At 40.4% G+C, this 19,744-nt stretch overlaps 1 protein-coding gene across 2 annotated transcripts in view; it reads left to right on the forward strand.

Moving 5' to 3' along the window:
- Nucleotides 1–3,472: 3,472 nt before the first annotated feature.
- Nucleotides 3,473–19,744, forward strand: part of LOC142832682 (ATP-binding cassette sub-family G member 3-like) — a 46,553-nt gene continuing 30,281 nt past the window's right edge. The window contains exons 1-5 of one of the 2 annotated variants that reach the window (XM_075943364.1): nucleotides 3,473–3,725; nucleotides 12,902–13,123; nucleotides 16,206–16,265; nucleotides 17,046–17,160; nucleotides 17,691–17,843. In XM_075943364.1, coding sequence (XP_075799479.1) covers nucleotides 12,921–13,123; nucleotides 16,206–16,265; nucleotides 17,046–17,160; nucleotides 17,691–17,843 — 531 coding nt within the window. In that variant the 5' untranslated portion in view covers nucleotides 3,473–3,725; nucleotides 12,902–12,920. The remainder of the gene's footprint in view (nucleotides 3,726–12,901; nucleotides 13,124–16,205; nucleotides 16,266–17,045; nucleotides 17,161–17,690; nucleotides 17,844–19,744) is intronic. The other variant, XM_075943363.1, reaches the window with a different exon arrangement.

Below are 19,744 nucleotides of genomic sequence, written 5' to 3' on the forward strand. Positions count from 1 at the left end.
AGGGAAGTTCATCTGAAACTAGATCTGTGTGAAAAAGTCATGTGGAAATTTATAATTTTGTAAGCCAATTAAACAAAAAGACTTAAAAAATGAGGGGATAACGCTGCTCCCAGAGTTATGGGTTCTTAAAAAAAATTGTGGCACAGGTGTGGGACATCTCCTTGTGAGTTGTTGGTCCAGGAGTCTCCAGGTGACCCATAAGTGTAAGGCAGGTGTCATAGAAACACTTAGGTTTAGAGTAAAGCCAGAATAGGGTTGGGGGTGAAGAGAATCAACTAGAAAATCGATTACAGAAGCTTCTCAATTTCAGGAGGTACCATTTATTAATTATTGCTCTCAGTGTCTGTGCTACTTGGGTTATATTTAGGAAGTGGTTTTCTGTGCCAATGTGTTCAAGTGTATTTCCCATTTCCTCTTCTATGAGGTTCAGTGTGGTTGATCCATTTGGACTTGATTTTTGTGCATGACAATAGATATGGATCTATTTTCATTCTTCTACATGTTGATATTCAGTTCTGCCAGCACCATTTGTTGAATATGCTTTTTTATTTTATATTTTTAGCTTCTTTATAAAAAATCAGGTGTTTGTATCCAGGTCTTCAATTCAATACCACTGGTCCTCCTGTCTGTTTTTATGCCAATACCAGGCTACTTTCATTACTGTAGGTCTATTGTAGAGTTTGAAGTCTGGGATTGTGATGCTGTCAGAAGTTCCTTTATTGTACAGGATTGTTTTGGCTATCCTGGGTTTTTTGCTTTTCCATATGAAGTTAAGTATTGTTCTTTTGAGGTCTGTGAAGAACTTTGCTGGGATTTTGATCTACATTGAATCTGTAGATATATTTTAGTAAGATTGCCATTTACTATGTTAATTCTACCTACCCAAGAGTATGGGAGATCTTTCCATTTACTGGTGCCTTTATCAATTTCTTTCTTCAAAGATGTTCAATCATACCACAAAGACATGTGCTCAATTATGTTCATAGCACCATTTTTTTTTAATAGCCAGAACCTGGAAACAACCTAGATGCCCCTCTACTGAAGAATGGATAAAGAAAATGTACATTTACACAATGGAGTATTACTCAATGGTAAGAAATACTGACATCTTGAAGTTTGCAGGCAAATAGATGGATCTAGAAAAAACCATATCGAGTAAGGTAACCCATATCCAGAAAGACAAATATAATATGTATTCACTCATAAGTGGCTTTTAGATATAATGAAAAGAAAAGTCAGCTTACAGTTCACAATCTCAGAGAAACTAGACAGCAAAGAGGACCCAAGAGAGACATAAATGGACCTATATAGGAAGGTGAAAAAGACAAGATCTCCTGAGTAAATTGAAAGGTGGGGGTCACAGGAGAGAGTAAAAGGGGAGAGGGGAGGAAGGGAGGGGAATGGAGAAAATGTATAGCTCAATAAAAACAATAAAAAGGAGAAAGTTCATTACATAGTTATCTAATCCTCAGATTTGGGGATATAATTCAGTGTCATACCTGGGCCAGGCCTGAAGCCCTGGGTTAGGTCACCAGCTCTACTACATAATAGAAGTAAAAACTAAATAGAAGTAGACAACAGATGACAGAAATAAGAATGTGGTGACCTCTGGAGAGGATGGTCATGGTGGAGCTTGAGGGAAGCCCTGTGGTTCTGCCTTTCTTCTGTGTCTCATTGATGCTCCCTTCCCTTCCCTTTCTCTCTCCTACTTCTGTCCTTTTCCCATTCTTTTCCTCTCTTCTCTTTACTTTCTGTTCTTTTTTGTTTTTGCCAAGGTAGCGCACAGAGGTAGTTTTGCTTTGTAGCCCTGGCTGGTCAGCAACCTTCATGTAGCACAGGCTGTCCTTCCGTCTGCCAGCCTTGGGTCTCAGGTGGAGTGTCTGAGATTACCTGTGTGTGCTCCTATTCCCTTTCTGAGGTACTCCAAGTGTTCTGAAATAAAAAATAAGAGTTTCACAAATGCAAATGTGTCAGATTGTAAGTGTCCATCAAGCTGTCTGGTCAGATTTCCTATAACTTTGTGTGCATGCGTGGCTGTATATGGGTGTGTACCTGTGGAGGTCAACACTAGTGTCGTCCCCTCTCACACTGAGCCTGAGGAATGGACCAGGGCTTTCTGATGACCTAGAATGTCTAGTCCTCAAGCCCCAGGGATCCCCTGCCCCCCCCCCCCCCATTATCAGGCTCTTTATGTGGTGCTGGGATCTGAATTTAGGTCCTCATGCTTACAGAGTTGGGTCACTGCTTAGTGTGCACTTTTTCTGTATGTTATCTCATAGTCTGATAGAAGTTAATGTCTTCAAAAACTTGTACAATTTTTATTCTTTGAGAATTTTGAGAACTTCATACATACATGTATGTATTCATACATACATGTATTTTAATCATACTGAGCCTCACTCACCCTCCAAGACTACAACATAATTCCCTCCCAACACCTCCCCCCCCATAATCTCTTCCTCTCCCTCCCTCCCTTCCTTACTCTTTCCTGCCTCTCTCCCTCCCTCCCTCTCTCCCTCCCAACACCTCTCCCCCCCAATAATCTCTTCCTCTCCCTCCCTCCCTTCCTTACTCTTTCCTGCCTCTCTCCCTCCCTCTCTCTCTCCCTCCCAACACCTCTCCCCCCCAATAATCTCTTCCTCTCCCTCCCTCCCTTCCTTACTCTTTCCTGCCTCTCTCCCTCCCTCCCTCTCTCCCTCCTTTCCCTTCCTCTCCCTCCCCTTCTTCAATAACCCACTGAGTCCAGTCAGTGCTGCCCATGAACACATGGGAGTAGAACATTTCTCTGGATAGTCGACACACCAAGGACGCACTCCTGAAGAAAACCGACTTTCCCTCTCCTGGCAGTCATCACCTGTCTGCAGCTCCTCAGCTGAAGGGGGGGGGCTTGTGTGACCCTCCCCCACTAATGCTAGAATGTTAAAAAGACAGAGTATGAAACTGACTTCCTTTTCAACATTAACTCTCTGGTCTGTGAAGTGTCCTACACTGCACACACCGACTGCAGGTTAACAGTTAACTAAGTTAGTTCCTCCTCCTCTCTTCTTACTCTTTAGGGACAGAGATCGATATTTAGCCCAGGCACCCAAACCCCAAATCCTCCTGCCTCAGACTATCGGTTATAGGGATTACAATTGTGAACAGTGAATTAGTTTTCAATTGGTTTCTTCAGAAACAAAATGAAGCTATAAATCAATTTATATTAACAACCCGGGTGCTTACCAAGCCCTATCCTAGAATGTCCTGATACACCATGTGTTTGTTCTGTGTTAAGCAAATATTACTTCCTGTTTCTTCCTCAGTCCCATTTGTTAAGCCCCCCCCCCCCCCCAAACCGTTACTTTCAGTTTCTCTCTTCTGGGATACTAAATGCTGACTTCTCATGCTTCAATACTGCTTTGGGCCTGACCTAGGGTTCAGTGCTGACAGCCTAGTTCTCTGGAAGCTGGCCCCGAGCAGAGCTTGACCCCACATTCCTCCTCCACGGCGCCGTTCCCCCACACCACTTCCTCCACCCACGCCCTCCCCCCACCCCAGGACGTCCTGGTGTTCTACTTCCTCTCCTCTCTTTGGGTGTCGCCCAAGTCGCTGTCATTGAAGGAGCAGAGGTGGCCTAGATGCAGAGACTATAGGACACTGTGGGGCAGAAGCCGGAGTCTCAGACCAGAGCTGCAACTCTCCTCTCATCCTGTGCGGAAACAGACTGGGCCTCTGCTTCCAACCCGGTGAGTGTGGGCAGCCAGGGCTGGGAAATCCTTTGCAGCTCCATTTTCAAGTGTGAAATGCAGATTACTGGTCCTATCACCTGTCTGTAGAGGGTGTGGTATTCAGGGCGGGTTGATCTCCAGATGTGTGAAGGTGAAGAAGGTTCATGATGTCGGGTGGGCGAAAATGTTATCAAGTAGTGAAGTTATCACAAGTGCAAAAGAAATTTGTTAACACTGGTATTGTAAGGGACCTGAACAATTTATCCTTTTTCTTTATCTCACGATGTAAAATTTGTCCAAAAATCTGTAGCTTGCTATGCTGCTATTCATTAACTCCTTACATCTCTTCCTTGGATACTGCGGAAGAAGTTTGAACAGACAAAAATCAAAAGCCAATTGTAAACTTGCTAGTTGTTTGTGTATATATAATGCAATCTTTTTTTTCCCTGTCTAATACTAGAAATGTAATTGCTTATCTAGTTTTAGGAAGACAGAAAGTTTAATAGTAACACATATTAATTAAGGATATGTGTTCAAGTCTGTGTGTTTGCACAGAAGAGCCCCCTTTTTAAAAAACTGATTTTATTGAGCTCTACATTTTTCTCCGCTCCCCTCCCTTTCTCTCCCCTCCTTTTCATCCCTCTCCCATAGTCCCCACGCTCCCAATTTACTCAGGAGGTCTTGTCTTTTTCTACTTCCCAGGTAGATTAGACCCATGTATGTCTCTCAGAAGAGCCCTTCTTATGGAATTAATATGCCTCTCTCCAGCAGTACATTCTCTTTGACCAACATGTATTAAAATGCGCACACACGCAGAACCTATTTCTGCATTTAACTGTGGCTAAGCATCTGAAGCATCGAAAGGAGGATAAATATGATAAGTGGACAATAAAATGCAAACTAGAATGGAGAATTGTGAGAAGGAACATGAGAATGGGGTCCTCAAAGTGGAACTGAGTTACATTTTAAGTGATTTATTCAGTTTTATTTGATGTGCATGAGTGTTTTGCTTGCATGTATGTAAGTGCACTGCTTGAATACTTGGTGCCCCTGGAGGTCAGAGAGGCCCCCGGATCCCTGGAACTGGAGGTGCAGACAGTTGGAAGTCCCAATGTGGGGCTGGGAATGGAACCCAGGTTCTCTGCAGGAGCAGCGTGTGCTCTTAACTGCTGAGCCGTCTCTCCAGCCCTTAAGTTGTATTCCGGAGACCATAGCAAGAAGGGGCCAATCAGTGTCCCAGCTCAGGAACAAGAAGGGGAAACATAGTGACTTTTCAGAGACACTTCTCCTGGCTTTTGCTTTTGAGGAAACATCTCTTGTGTGGGTTAATTTGGGATGTTGAGGAGACTTGAAGGGTCTAGAACCATCCCATAATGCCAGAGCAGTGCCTCTGCTAAGGTAAACTTTAGCTGTCATTTCCCATACCCTGTTACAGACACCTTGATGAACAGGCCTTACTTAAAAATAAACCAAGGTTTTCTATGGGTTGTGTAAATTTCATGTTCTCTAAGCATTTGGAAAATACTCACCTTCGAGCCACATTGTATATCTTTTGGGAGCACCATGTGACATTTCAGTGAAGTTGAACAGCATGTATGATCAGCTCAGGGCCGCTTTCCTAACACCCCAGACGTTCTGTTACTGTTTCTGATTTAAGATGGATTGTATTTGAAAACTGTATGAAGTAGGAAGTCTCAGAAGAACTGCTTGAAGAAAATAATTAGGATTAAGATGGATTATGAAAATGAAAGAACTGGAAAGCCTATCTTGCATATGTGTGCATGTGTGTGTGTGCGCGCACACACACACTCAAGCTACATTCGTACATAGAAAATTAAAATTTCTTCTCCACGAAGATTATTGCCCGGTTCACTTCAGGATGTGAAACAAAAGATTAATAGTCTAGATAACTTTGGCTTCACACTTATTCTCTTCAGGAATGACCTTCTTATAGTATAATTAACATCACACACCTCATCGACTTACAGTGCACAGTTGTGTGGCTATGGGAATATTCAGAGATATGCAAGCACATTTCCATTATCTACTCTGCTTATTTAATCCAGAGATGCTTTCCTACAGCTTCTCTTGGTATTTTCAGAGTGTGTGTGTGTGTGTGTGTGTGTGTGTGTGTTACACTGTGTGTGGAGATCGCAGGATAATTCTTGAGAGTCAGTTCTTTTCTTCCAGCTTGTTGAGGAGATCTCTCCTGTACTTTTTTTCATGCTGGGTCCTCCAGGGTAGCTGGCCCTTCAGCTTCCAGGAGATCTCTGTGCTAAAATACAAAGGCATGCCACTGTAGTCCCCTTTTCATGGCGTTATTGGATTGAACTCAGATCTTCCAATCTTGTTCAGCCAGCATGTTTTCCTGCAGAGACTTCTTGCTGGACCCTGGATGGTTTTCAGAGCTGTTTTCTTGGTATGTTTTTCAGAGGATCAAGTCCAGAGCCTTGAATGTATTAAACATTTCACCCACAAACAGAGTAATTTGACTTCTTCCTTTCCTGATTGTATGTCTCTCTCATCTTATTTCTCTGAGCATTCAAACCCTGTATTAGATAATAGTTCAGGGAATGGCTACCTTTGGCTCTCATTCTCTAGACTATTTCTTTTTGACTGGGGGCAACTGTGTCTTTGGCAGAACCTTGAGAAAATTGGGATATAATGAAGTCCAGGCTTGAGTAGTATCAGTCAATTATGTGAAACTGGGCTATCTCAGCCAGAAACCTTGAAGCTATTTTGGATGCAGAATTTTGAAGAGACTGTAAAAGAGGGATTTTGAAATGCTGGATCATCTGTGCCATCCATTTTCACTGGTGTTTTGGAGGCAGAGACTGCTCATTCATTTACTGGCCACCCAGATGCAAATAATCATATAGAAACTATATTAATTATAACACTGTTTGGTCAATAGCTTATGTATATTTCTAGCTCTTACAACTTAAATTAACTCATTTCTGTTGATCTGTGAATCACTACTAGATTGCTGCCTATTGGTAAGTTTCTGGCTGGTGGCTTGTGTCTTTCTCCTTCGGCAGTTACATGGCGTCTCTTTCACTTTGCCTACTTCTCTCTATGTCCCTGTTTGGATTTCCTGCCTGGCTTTACTCTACGAAGCCATTGACCATAACAGACCTCCTAAAAACGGTGACTGTAGACATGAAGGAAGAAGCCAAGAAAAACTACAAGATGATGATTTATAAGCTGGTCCCTTGACATGGGACCAGCTCTGAGACTGAATGAGACATGATGAATCTAGTTGGCTACAGAGTCCTCATGACAATTGACCATGCAGTTCACACGGACTTATAAAGTTGACAGATGCCTTTTATCTGCTCAAATATAAAACAAAAAGTCATCTTTAGTTGACTTGTGCACACTGCGTATTCCATGCACGTGTTAACGCAGATATGTATGTCGCCTTTAAAAGTCTGTACATTTTCAAAAAAGAAAAAAGGAATAGACACCAATGAAGAAGAAAAGTAGCCCAGGTGATTCAGTCTCTCAGAATGCCTCTATTATACTTTCCTCAAAAAAAAAAAATCAACCTCCAGGACAACTTCAAAGCTGCTAGCTAAGATGATCCAGCCTGACAGACTAGTCTAGCTAGTATTTCAGATAAACCCTACAACTTTTCCATTACACAGAAACTGGAAAATAAAAGATATGCTAGCTCTCCCAAGACTTGATCATTATCTCACTTTTCTCAGTGTTCCCTAAAGAGTCTATCACCCCAGACAACAGGAAGTAATTTTAAGAACACAGTGCCCACATTCCTAAGAGGTAGAGTGGGTGGTTTTTGATCGCTTGGTGGGTTATGGATGTTTGTCATTATTTAGGATGCAAATTGGTATTGGTCATGGTAAGGGAGGAAATTAGGCAAAGTTGGTTTAAGGAATCTCTTTCTGAAAAAAAGGGGGGTATATAGGAATGACAGGCTAAAAAGACAGATTATTGAATCTACTTTTAAACTAAATGGAACTATTAATCTCAAATATTTTACATTGGTATCATTTTTTGTATATTCATACAAATTTAAGGTTATTCTTATTAGAATATATTAATATGTTTTTTATCTTGCTTAATGTATTTTTGTATATTCATACAAATTTAAGGTTATTGTTATATGATACTATATATATATACATACATATAGATACACAATAGTAGCAATATGTATTTCTACTATCAAGGTATTGTACCTATGCAGCTCATTTCAGAATGTGATGTATAATTCTAGTCCTTGAAAGCCATTATTATAAATTATTTAGGATAATTAAGAAATGGAGGTTAGCAGTCATCCAGAATCATCAAAATTATAGTCATGTTTGTTAGTTGTGTTGCCACGAATATGGCACCATGAGGATCGCGAGCAACACACGTGCAGACACATCTGGTTCAGAAGGGCATGTGACACGGCACATCAGCCAACCCCCTTCCGGCTCAGAGGGAGGAGGGCCACAATCAGGGCAGAAAAGAGGGTGTGCCAAACTTTGCCAAGATGGCGTAGAACCGTCTGTCAAAAATTCCTGCTTTACCTAAAAGTCTGTCAGATATTCTAGGCCTGTGGGCTGAAGATGGATGCCCCAATGTTGCAGATAAACCTTGGGTGACTGTCAAGGCAGCCAGTTTCTCTCATTTCTATAGTTTTAGAAGTTGTTTGTTCTCCACTTCCTCTTTACTCAGGTAGTATTATATCCTTCTCAGGTCTCTGATGGGATTGAAAACTATGTAGTTTTAGTTACAGCTTTTCTTGTAACCAGATTCAGAAAAAAAACTCACAAAAGAGATGTAAAGTATATAAGGTTGAGGAGAGACATAAAAGCTTAAGTTATTTATCTAAGTAAATGCTTCAAGGTCTAAGAAGATATTTTTAAACTGGCAATATAAGTTATGATAGAAAATAGTTTAGGTGTAAAACTTTGAAATCACCAAGATAGATAGATAACAGAGTATTTTCTCCAAATTTGTCAGATACAAATGGATCTGACATTGTGAATGTAATCCATACCTGATAATTGTTTTTATTGTGTATTGTTTTACTGTGTTAGAGTTAAAACCCTTTCCTTTTCATTTAGGCAAATATGTAGATGGAAGTTTCTGTCACCCAGTCCCACTGTCATTCAGTCCCAAAAAAGCACACAGATGCTTATGTTAGTTGTAAACGGTTTGGCCTATTAGCTCAGGCTTATTATTAACTTGCTCTTAAAACTTAAATTAACCCATAATTTTTGTCTATGTTCAGTCATATGGCTTGGTAACTTTTCTCAGTGAAGCATTCTCATCTTGCTTCTTCTACATCTGGCTAGTGACTATGTCTCTGCCTTCTCTCTTCCCAGAATTCTCCTAGTCTGATCACCCCACCTATACTTGCTTAAAATGCTGTCTTCATCCTTTCCCTGTCAGTCTTTATATGTGTTTCCGGCTAGCTGAGTTTCCCACGGCAATAAACAAGTGGTCATTGTTTCCTGCTTTTCAATTCAGCCTGCCAGTTACATCTTTTACTCCAGAATTGAGACCACTTATATTTAGGTTAGTGATAAAATGTTTGTACTGAATGAAATCCTGTAATTTGGCAGGCTTCTCTTCACCTTCTGACTTCCTGTTTTGGCTTCAATTGCTGTGTTCTTTTCTTTCTCTCTCTTAGATGTTTCTCTCTCTTAGATGTTTGCTGGCTCATTGGCACTTTGCTTTCGATTGTTGTGAGAAAACATCATGACCAAAAGCTACTTGGGGAGGAAAAGGTTTATTTGGCTTACACTTCCACATCATAACTTGGGCAGGAACTGAATCAGACCATGGAGGAACATGTCAATAGATGCAGGCAATTCTTCACCTGTGGATTTTTCTTCACAGATGACTCCAGCGTGTCAAACTGATAAAAGCTAACCACACACTTCCTGAGTTACTGCTGTTGATTCTTCAGAACTACAGGAGTTATTTTCTCCTGAGCTCTTGTGATTCTAGCTTTCTGTCTTCTTCCTTTGTTTTTTTTTTCCTGTGAGTGTCTTAGTCACTGCTGCCTCTGTGGTTATGCATTGCTTTAGCTATGTTCATCTTGAAGTTCTTTATAAAGGACAAATTTGCATGTACTCACATTGGTTGTCAGTTATTTTCTTTGAGGACTCAAAATACACAGTTGCATGCTCTGGGCTTCAGTGTTTCTGTCAAGGAAGGTGCTGCTGTTCTGATTGGTTTTCCAATCAGGTAAGGTGTTAGTGACATGACTCTTCTCTGTAGTAGCTTCTGGCATTCTTTTCTTTTTCTACACTCTCTACATTTTACTAACAGTGTGATATGTCAAGAATATTTCCCGGTTCCATCTATGTGATGGTCTAAATGACCTCTGTACCTAGACATTCTTATCTTTCAATACATGTAGGGTACTTTAGGATAGTTCTTCAATGAGTAGGTTTTTTATGCCTTTAGTCTCTAATTCAGCATTCTAGTTTATTAAAATGTTCCTGTTTGGTTTGTCTGTGATGTCCTGGAGGTCATCATAATTTTTCTTTATTCTTCTCTGAATGCAATAACTCGTTAACCTTATCTGTGAAGACCTGGTATTTTTTAATCTTTCAGTTAATTTACTCTGTCATTGATTATTTCTCCTGAATTTTAGAAATATATTTGTAAACTTTCTCAAAATTTCCACTTAATAAATCTCTCTTTCTTTATCATTTATATCCTATATTGTTTTGCTTATTTCATGAAGTTGTCTATCTTTCTGAAGTTGCAGTCCTCTTAAAGTTAACCTCCTGAATGATTTCTTTAGCATTCTACCTAATTAAGTATGCTAAGATTCAGTTGCTGACACTTTATAACCTTTGAGGAAGTGGTGTGACCTTGTTTCCTCGCATTCTTGTGTTTTGTTGTTGTGGTTGGTGCACCTGTGGGAGTGAGTGTGTTTTACAAAGTGATGTGAGGACGTGAACAGTGAGCATTCATCTGCCAGGAGCTTAATCCTCAGCACTGGTCAGGATGGAGAAAGCAAACCTCAGTAACAACAACACCAGAGTCATCTTCTCCAGAGTTACTGTAATGGGCATAATAGAAGTAATGGGAAAAACCAACTCATAATAAAACATGGCATTTGCAACTAATAAAGGTACAAACAATAATAGGATGTGTAGAAAGAAATGAGAGAAAAAAGAAGAGTAGAAGAGAAAAGAGAAAGAGATTAAAAGCAATACAGTTACCAACTTTAAAAAATGTAAATAAAATAGATCTGACAAATGGAAGGTGAGGTAGGAAGATCACAAATATGTGGAAAGTCTGAATCAAGGAGGATCATGTAAGCCACAGACAGATTTTTTAAAATATTAAAAACTTTTTTTCATCTTGAAAATAACATACTATAGAAAAATTACACATAACGTTTCAGCATCTGGAAGACAGAGACTTGGAAGAGCCTCTCTCGATGCTCATAGAAATTTCCGGGTCTGGGGGCATCAGAGTTGTGGTTGGTGTGCTTCGTCCCCCTCTGCTGCCGTCTTCCACGTTGGTGCTGTACACAGGTGCCATGAGGAGCGGAACACCTCTCACGCTAAACACCTCCCGTCTCTGTACAGTCTTCTCCACAGCTAGCCCCAGAGGTCTTTGTGGCCTGTAGTCCAGGTAGGCACTTCTGTTTGTGGGTTTGTCTAAATGAAGCAGTGTCTCCTGGATGCTTTGGAGAAGTGGGGATGGCAAACAGAGCATGGAGAAGTTCTGGGAGCTGAGCTGTTTGCCTAAGCATTTTCAGATCCTATGCAGCAGCAAACCACCATGCAATGAGGAAGAGGCTGTGGAAATTGAGTAATCCTTTCACCCTAGTTATCAGTTCTCAGCCCCTGTCTTCTGCACACAAATTGAACCGTGAGAAAGTCTCAGAAACCAATGAATCTGCCAGCCACCTGCTCAGAACTCTCATGCTCAGCAGTCATCCAGAGGAGCCAAGTCATTCTGGTTACAGGAGGCAGGGCTGCCTGTCCTCATGCCTCCACAGCCTGAGCTAGGAGTGTGTCTCAGTCACTCCCTCCTGCGCTACTGTCTCTCATGGCTGCCTACCCACCAGGGCATCCCAGGGCACCATAACATGTGCTAGATGATTTTGGATCCCACCACAGCTCAAACTCAGAGAATAAAAGCTCTGGATTCTAGCACTGTGAGAGATAGAGTGTGGAGAGCTTGGGCTGTGCCCCTTTGTGTTCCTTTCTATTACATAGGACAGGGGTTTTCAGTTTGTGGCTTGCCCTGAGTGACTCCATTTATAAGGCAGTGGTTTGCTTCGTTTTGAAAGCAAATACTGAGGCACCTTTGAACGTTATGTGTGCAAGTGTCCAGCAAGACGGTAAGATACAGATTGATAAATAACTTATAGAAACAAATAAATTATTCCTACTTTAAACATATCAAGCCAGGAACACCTAGACCCCTGGATGTTTGAAGAACTTGCCCAAGAAACCAGAGCAATAAGCAATGCAAAGCCCTCACTTGGATCATACCCACTGAGCCACGATCAGGGCACCCGATGTGTGCATCACTAGACACAAGGCAAGAAACTCTCAACTTTGACCCGAGGACTTCTGCTCACATGATCAGCCCTAATTGAAGTGTCCCACTTGAGCTCCCATTTGTTCAGACCCCTTATGCCTGGCGTCAGCTCTGTGCTTTGGAGCAGTCTGCCCCAGGAAACATCTCTCTATCTTGAACTGACACTGTGCCTTGAACCAACTGAGTATTTATTGGTCACCCTGTTCCACAATAGCTCTCTGTGCATGTTCATCTGCTATGTGATTCTTCCTTCTATAATTCCACACATCTGCACATCTATGCACATACACCACCCTCTCCACACAAAGAGGTGCTGTGAAAATGGCGCCCACATACCTGCCTCTGAACTTACATTGTATCATAGATTATGCTTTTGAGGTAAGACAGATTTGTCCCCTCATCTGTCCTTTTCTTGCTTTATGAATTATGAAGAACATTTGTACTGCACTCATTAGGGTTCATTTCTTTCTTAGGAGTTTGGTATCTAAGAGGAGTCTATGTCCTCAGTTATGTCTGCTTCTCATTGGGTCCTTAGGTGATCACAGCAATATGAACAGGACAAAATCTGCCCACGAGTGCCCAGTTTAAAATAATCCTGATTGTTACATGTAATAACGTTGTTTGTGTGGACCATCAACTTACTCTTGCTGTTCCTTCTACAGGAAGGAAGAACCTCTCAAGATGGCGTCCAATATTGACCCTGTTGCAATCCCAATGATAGAAAGCAATCCGAATGACCTTCATGGAATGGACACCAGTGACCAGAACACATTGACAGGAGAAGCTGTGTTAAGTTTTCATAACATCAAGTATCAGGAAACAGTTCAAAGTGGCTTTCCATTTCGTAAAAAATCATTCATGATAGAAAGACTATCAAATATGAAGTATGTAAATAAACTAAAGAGATTAGTATATTGCATACTTTTTTCAACAGAGACTTTCTCTACTATCAACCAGCTGTGTGTGCATGTCTGTGTACATGTCTGTGTACGTATGTGTTAGTGTGTGTATATGTCTATCTCTGCGTATGTGTGTGTTCACATGTACAGATGTGTGGATGCTATGACACACCTGTGGTACAAGGCTGTTAGAGGACAACCTTGAGCCCTGATCTTCCCCTTCTACCATGTTGTAGACAGAGTCCCTCATTGCTCACTGCAGTGTGTGCCAAGCTAGCAGACTGCAAGTGTCCTGGGATTCTCCTGCCTCTGTCTCCCATCTCTTCATAGAGCATGGAGTTACAGGTGCCCACACTGCATCCAGCTTTATGTGAGTTCTGGAGGTTTAACCGAGGTTCTCACTCTCGCACAGCAAGTGCTTCACCAATGAACCCTCTCCAGCCTCACCTTGTTATACAGACAGATAGATGCATGATCACAGACAGATAGATACATGATCACAGACAGATAGATACATGATCACAGACAGATAGATACACGATCACAGACAGATAGATACATGATCACAGACAGATAGATGCATGATCACAGACAGATAGATACATGATCACAGACAGATAGATACACGATCACAGACAGATAGATACATGATCACAGACAGATAGATACATGATCACAGACAGATAGATACACGATCACAGACAGATAGATACATGATCACAGACAGATAGATACATGATCACAGACAGATAGATACATGATCACAGACAGATAGATACATGATCACAGACAGATAGATACATGATCACAGACAGATAGATACATGATCACAGACAGATAGATACATGATCACAGACAGATAGATACACGATCACAGACAGATAGATACACGATCACAGACAGATAGATACACGATCACAGACAGATAGATACATGATCACAGACAGATAGATACATGATCACAGACAGATAGATACATGATCACAGACAGATAGATACATGATCACAGACAGATAGATACATGATCACAGACAGATAGATACATGATCACAGACAGATAGATACATGATCACAGACAGATACATGATCACAGACAGAGAGATACACGATCACAGACAGACAGATACACGATCACAGTGAAATCAATGCGATGGAGGCTGAAGGACAGCATAATGGATGAATGGCACAAAACTGGTTCATTGAAAACACAAACTTGATAAGCCCTGGACATATTACAGAAAACAAAAAAAAAAAAAACAATTGTGAGAAATGGTTTTAACTCAACAAATTAAGGATGAAAAAGTAATATAAAAACCATACTGTTAACCTCAAGAGATATGAGGGATTACTGCAAATTTAAATTCTACAAATTAGAAAATCTAAAAGAATTGTGTACACATCTATACACACATCCCCTCCCTAAACTGAACTGAGAGTTTAGACCAGGCTGACTGGGTCAGTTACCAGTGATGAGAAGAAGCAATGAGGAAGTCCCAACAGCAGAAAGTCCAGGTCCTCAAACATTTGCTCAAAATTCATTAAGAGCTAAAAGCAACATTCCACACATTGTTCCATGACATAGAAAAGCCATGTTTCCAACCAATTCCGAGGACAGAGCACACATGCCAAGATGTCCCCACACAGTCTGCGGAGACTCTTCTTCCCGACCCCAACCATCACCTCTATTATTGGGCGCTGGTCATTTCTGCTCCTCAGCCTACAACTTCCACCATTTTCTTACTAAGAGGGGAATGGACAGGGCAAAGGATTGACACATTGTCTGAATATGAAATAACAAATGGGAGCGTAGCTATGCTTTCTATAAGAATATAGAAATATGGCTTTTTCAGCTGAATATTCACTACTCTGAATCAGTCAATCAGTATTTTGGACATAGTTATGTTTGTGCTGTACCTATACACCAGTAAATAATGTCCTCTACTTGAGGGATGTTTTCCGATCCTAAACTGAGTGTATTAAAATCTCTTTATCAAGAAAGGAAATCATCGTTTCTGTGGGTGTGTATTTAGCTTTTCTGTTTTGATTAAGGTGGTGCTTTGTTGTTGTGAGTGTTACTTGGCAGTCCCTCCTGTCTTCTTTGTTGTTGTGAGTGTTACTTTGTTGTTGTGAGTGTTACTTGGCAGTCCCTCCTGTCCTCTTTGTTGTTGTGAGTGTTACTTTGTTGTTGTGAGTGTTACTTGACAGTCCCTCCTGTCTTCTTTGTTGTTGTGAGTGTTACTTGACAGTCCCTCCTGTCTTCTTTGTTGTTGTGAGTGTTACTTGGCAGTCCCTCCTGTCTTCTTTGTTGTTGTGAGTGTTACTTGGCAGTCCCTCCTGTCTTCTTTGTTGTTGTGAGTGTTACTTGGCAGCCCCTCCTGTCCTCTTCGTTGTTGTGAGTGTTACTTTGTTGTTGTGAGTGTTACTTGGCAGTCCCTCCTGTCTTCTTTGTTGTTGTGAGTGTTACTTTGTTGTTGTTGTGTTACTTGGCTGTCCCCTCCTGATCTCTGAGTGCTTCTTTCTAGTCTTTGAATTTCTACTTACAATGGATTGATTTTGGTTTGATTCTATTTTAATAATAACGGCATGGCTACTGATATCCCGTGAATTCTTGTGATGAGGTTTACAAGGCAGCAATCAGGGCTATATGAAGATACTGATCATCAAACATTAGAGAGAAGCTATACTTGCTAATAGTTATATTAGCAAATATAGCCTTGACAGATAAAGGCTGTGTGTGTAATGGAGTTCTCCTGAGAATAGATCACTTGTTTCAAGGACACTGAACTTAGATGCTTGAACTATGTTTCAAAAAAGACAAGTCCTTAAACAATAAATAACAGGGGTTTTGTGATATCTGAAGCATTTTTTTCTGATGAATTTCCACTAGCTTTCAATATTTTTCATAAACAATAGACCTCTATTAATATTTAAATTTTTCCTATGCATTTATGCTTATTTTCTGTGTACAGTTTTACCTAATTTCAATAGAATATTTAGTGTAAACATGAAACTAATATAACTTCTTTAAAAATAGAAAAAATCAACCAATATCATTTTGTGTTTACAGTGGGATCATGAAACCTGGCCTCAATGCAATTATGGGACCTCAAGATGGGAGCAGATCTTTGTGAGTATAATGGAAAGCTTACGCAAGCGCACAGTATCCAGTTTCTGGGCTGTAAAAGTCACCCTATAGAAGTTACCTGAGTACTGTGTGAGTCTATCTGTGAGTGTGTAAGTCTGAGTCTGGTCCCAGGTGCCATGGATAACATGTAGGAGGGTGCATTTTAATTTTATACCAAGAGCAGGAAGTCTTACCAGGTCACTTTACTGATAGGAAATGATAGAGTGTTGTGGTGTTGGGTCATATTATTATTATTTAATATGGTGAAAATAATATTAGAATTAGAAAGATGAAGACATTTTCTGGAGACAAGAAATCATCACCAGGTCTAATTCTCAAAACATAGTAGCACATTACCTGCTTGAGTTTCTAAGGTCAGATAGCAGGGAGAGGTGGTCCTGTGAATCATGTCTTACATGCATAATTCTGGGCTGTATTAGAGCACACACTGAACAGAAAGGAGTGTGTGTGTGTGTGTGTGTGTGTGTAGAGAGAGAGAGAGAGAGAGAGAGAGAGAGAGAGAGAGAGAGAGAGAGAGGGAGAGAGAGACTTCAGTTAAACTTATGCAGCATTTTTTAATTTTTATTTATTTATATTTATTTATTAAAGATTTCTGCCTCCTCCCCGCCACCGCCTCCCATTTCCCTCCCCCTCCCCCGATCAAGTCCTCCTCCCTCATCAGCCCGAAGAGCAATCAGGGTTCCCTTTATTCTGAGTATCTGAAAGCTGATAGCTGTTACTGAAGGGATGAAGCAAACTACACAACATATGTAACTCTTGTAGGTTATTAGATGTCTTAGCTGCAAGGACAGATCCACAAGGATTATTGGGAGACATTTTGATAAATGGAAAACCTCGACCTGCCAATTTCACATGTATTTCTGGTTATGTGCCCCAGGTAAGTACTGGTGGGTTTGTAATTTTAGATTTTCCCCTTGTATTGCTAGATGCTCAGCTAATAGATTTGTGTGTTTCCAGTTCATTATATGACACATTGATAGGCCCAATTTTCTCTACACCAGCTTTTCACAATGATTCATTAGCCTGAAGGTGGCATTATTAAATAGGAAGATGGGGAGAGACTGGAATATGACATCTGCATCACAGTATTAGTAACTGAGCTGTGATTTACTTCTATAGAGGACTACTCTTGTCCATTTTGTCCTTCCTTCATCTTTCTCTACTGCTTAGATGTTTTCCTCAAATAATTGCAGGTAGCCGTCACCAAAATCCCTGAGCTTTACTTGGAAGGCAAATGGGAAGGAAAATTATTGCATCAGGTTCTCTACTTGAAATTAGTAAAACTGAAAACTTATTTTTCAGTGGAGTATTACCTTGTGTATGTTTTATATAAGGATTAGGTTACATTTGTTAGAATGATTGTTTCACTGATCTCTATATTTAATTGAAATACTATTTAACCTTAAGAATGACGTGGTGATGCGCACGGTGACTGTGAGAGACAACATAGAGTTCTCAGCAGCTCTTCGACTGCCAATGACTATGACAAGAGATGAAAAAAGAAGGCGAATTAATGAGGTCCTTGAACTTCTGCATCTGGATAAAGTGTCAAATGTCAAGGTAATGTGAAGAAAAATCTTGAAAGGCTCAGAGCCAAAAAAAAAATTCCCAGTATTGATAATATGATACCGCCATTACTTTTCTATGTGTGTGGTCAATGCGGCTGCTCTCTGTATTAGTGGGTAAGTGACTGGTCACATGCTGTAGAGTGGAAACTGAGATGTGAAACCCTCTTTACAGTGGCAAACCCTGGGAATGGAGTGTGATCCAGCAGGGAAGAGTGTTCCTCACATGGCCATACACGGCCATTTCCAACTGCTCCTCACATGAGCCTCCTCTTCTCTCAGCCTTAAACTCTTGACTCTTGAGAAAATTGGACAAGTGCTTTCTTCTTTTTATTGTCTCTTCCCCTAGAGGACTTGTCCCTTGTAGTTTCAGAATGTGCTTCTGTACTGACACAGGACGTGAGATGGAGAACTCTGGCTCTCTGCATTTGTTCCCCTCCAGGGTTGTCCTTGGTCTCTTTAGCTTTTTTTACTTCTCACATATGAGTGTTTCTTATTTTCTATAGTCTTTCTTTTTGTGTTTTTATCTCATCCTGTTTGTGGTGTCTAGTTTTAACTGTCAACTTGATACAGTCTAGAATCACCTGGAATCATCTAGCAGAGAGTCTCAGTGAGGAATTGTAGTAAGGTTGACTTGTGGGCAATCCTGTGGGCAATGGTCTTGATTAAGTAAAGCGGTGTGGACATCCCCAGCCCACTTAGGCAGTGCCATTGGGTTTAGATCCTCGGTGTTGTGAGAATGGGAAAAGTGAGTTGAGCACTGACAGGCACGCATGCATTCATCCTCTTCTGAGCTCTTGACTTGATGTGACCGGCTGCATCAGCTTCCTGCCTTGACTTCCCGGAAGTTGTCAACTCTACTTTTAAACTGTGTGTTGAAATAAAACCTTTCACTCCTTGATTACTTTTTGTAAGACCATTTTATCTTAGTAACATGATGGAAACCTAGGATATTCTTTTGCCCTTACTCCCTTCTTCCATATATTCTGTCAATATTTATTACCAACTACTGTGTCAGGATTTAATGATACAACCTTTGGCGTGAACAACAAAGAGTGGATCTGTTGACTCCTCAGAGGATTTGTGCAGGATCAGTAGGGGCAGTAGATAAGTGGTGGACTGCTTCATAGCTAGTTACTAACACTAACTAGTTTCTTACTAACATATGTTTAAAAGACTGTTATGTAATACTTCACTCCTGAGTACTCAATTATTTTTAATTTTTAAAAATTAAGGATAATTTAGAAATTCCATTCTTGACTATCAAAATAAATAAAATCTTGGTATCCTTAGCCCTGTCAGGTATATAACCATTTGTAAACCCCAAATGTTTTTATAATTACATTGATTAGAGAGCTTGCTCATGCATTTATTTTATTATCTGTCTAGAGTTTTCATCATTAGAGTTGTTTTTCTTTTCTTGTGTCCTCCAAATAATCCTACCTTTTACAATGACATCAATTCATTGAGAAGATTATATAGAGATGTCTGCTGAGCAGCCATTTCGGGGTATGGATGAAAATGGTCTTCCCAGAATAGGAATCTCATGGATTAACTCCTGTGGTGTCTCCTCCTTAGACGCAGTGAGGAATAGGAAGGTACTAGCTGTTAACTCTCATGATGCTTTTCTGCAGTCATTTATGAGAAGTTTGTTTTGTTGGCAAGAATAATAGAAAAAATGACATTTACTATGTTCCTTTTTTCCCCAAGTGATGGGCTTTGGTGTGCTGTGCTCTGTTTATTACATGGTTTTATATGGACAATAAAGTTCTTTCTTTTGTTCTCTTTTTAATAACAATTAGCCATTGCCCTAAGTTCTTTACTTGTTTTTTAAGGACAACATATGAAGATATTTATTAACTTCTTAAGGTCATGAAATGTAATAGATTGCAAGAA

This window comes from Microtus pennsylvanicus, chromosome 12, assembly GCF_037038515.1.
Source record: "Microtus pennsylvanicus isolate mMicPen1 chromosome 12, mMicPen1.hap1, whole genome shotgun sequence".
Classification (NCBI taxonomy): domain Eukaryota; kingdom Metazoa; phylum Chordata; class Mammalia; order Rodentia; family Cricetidae; genus Microtus; species Microtus pennsylvanicus.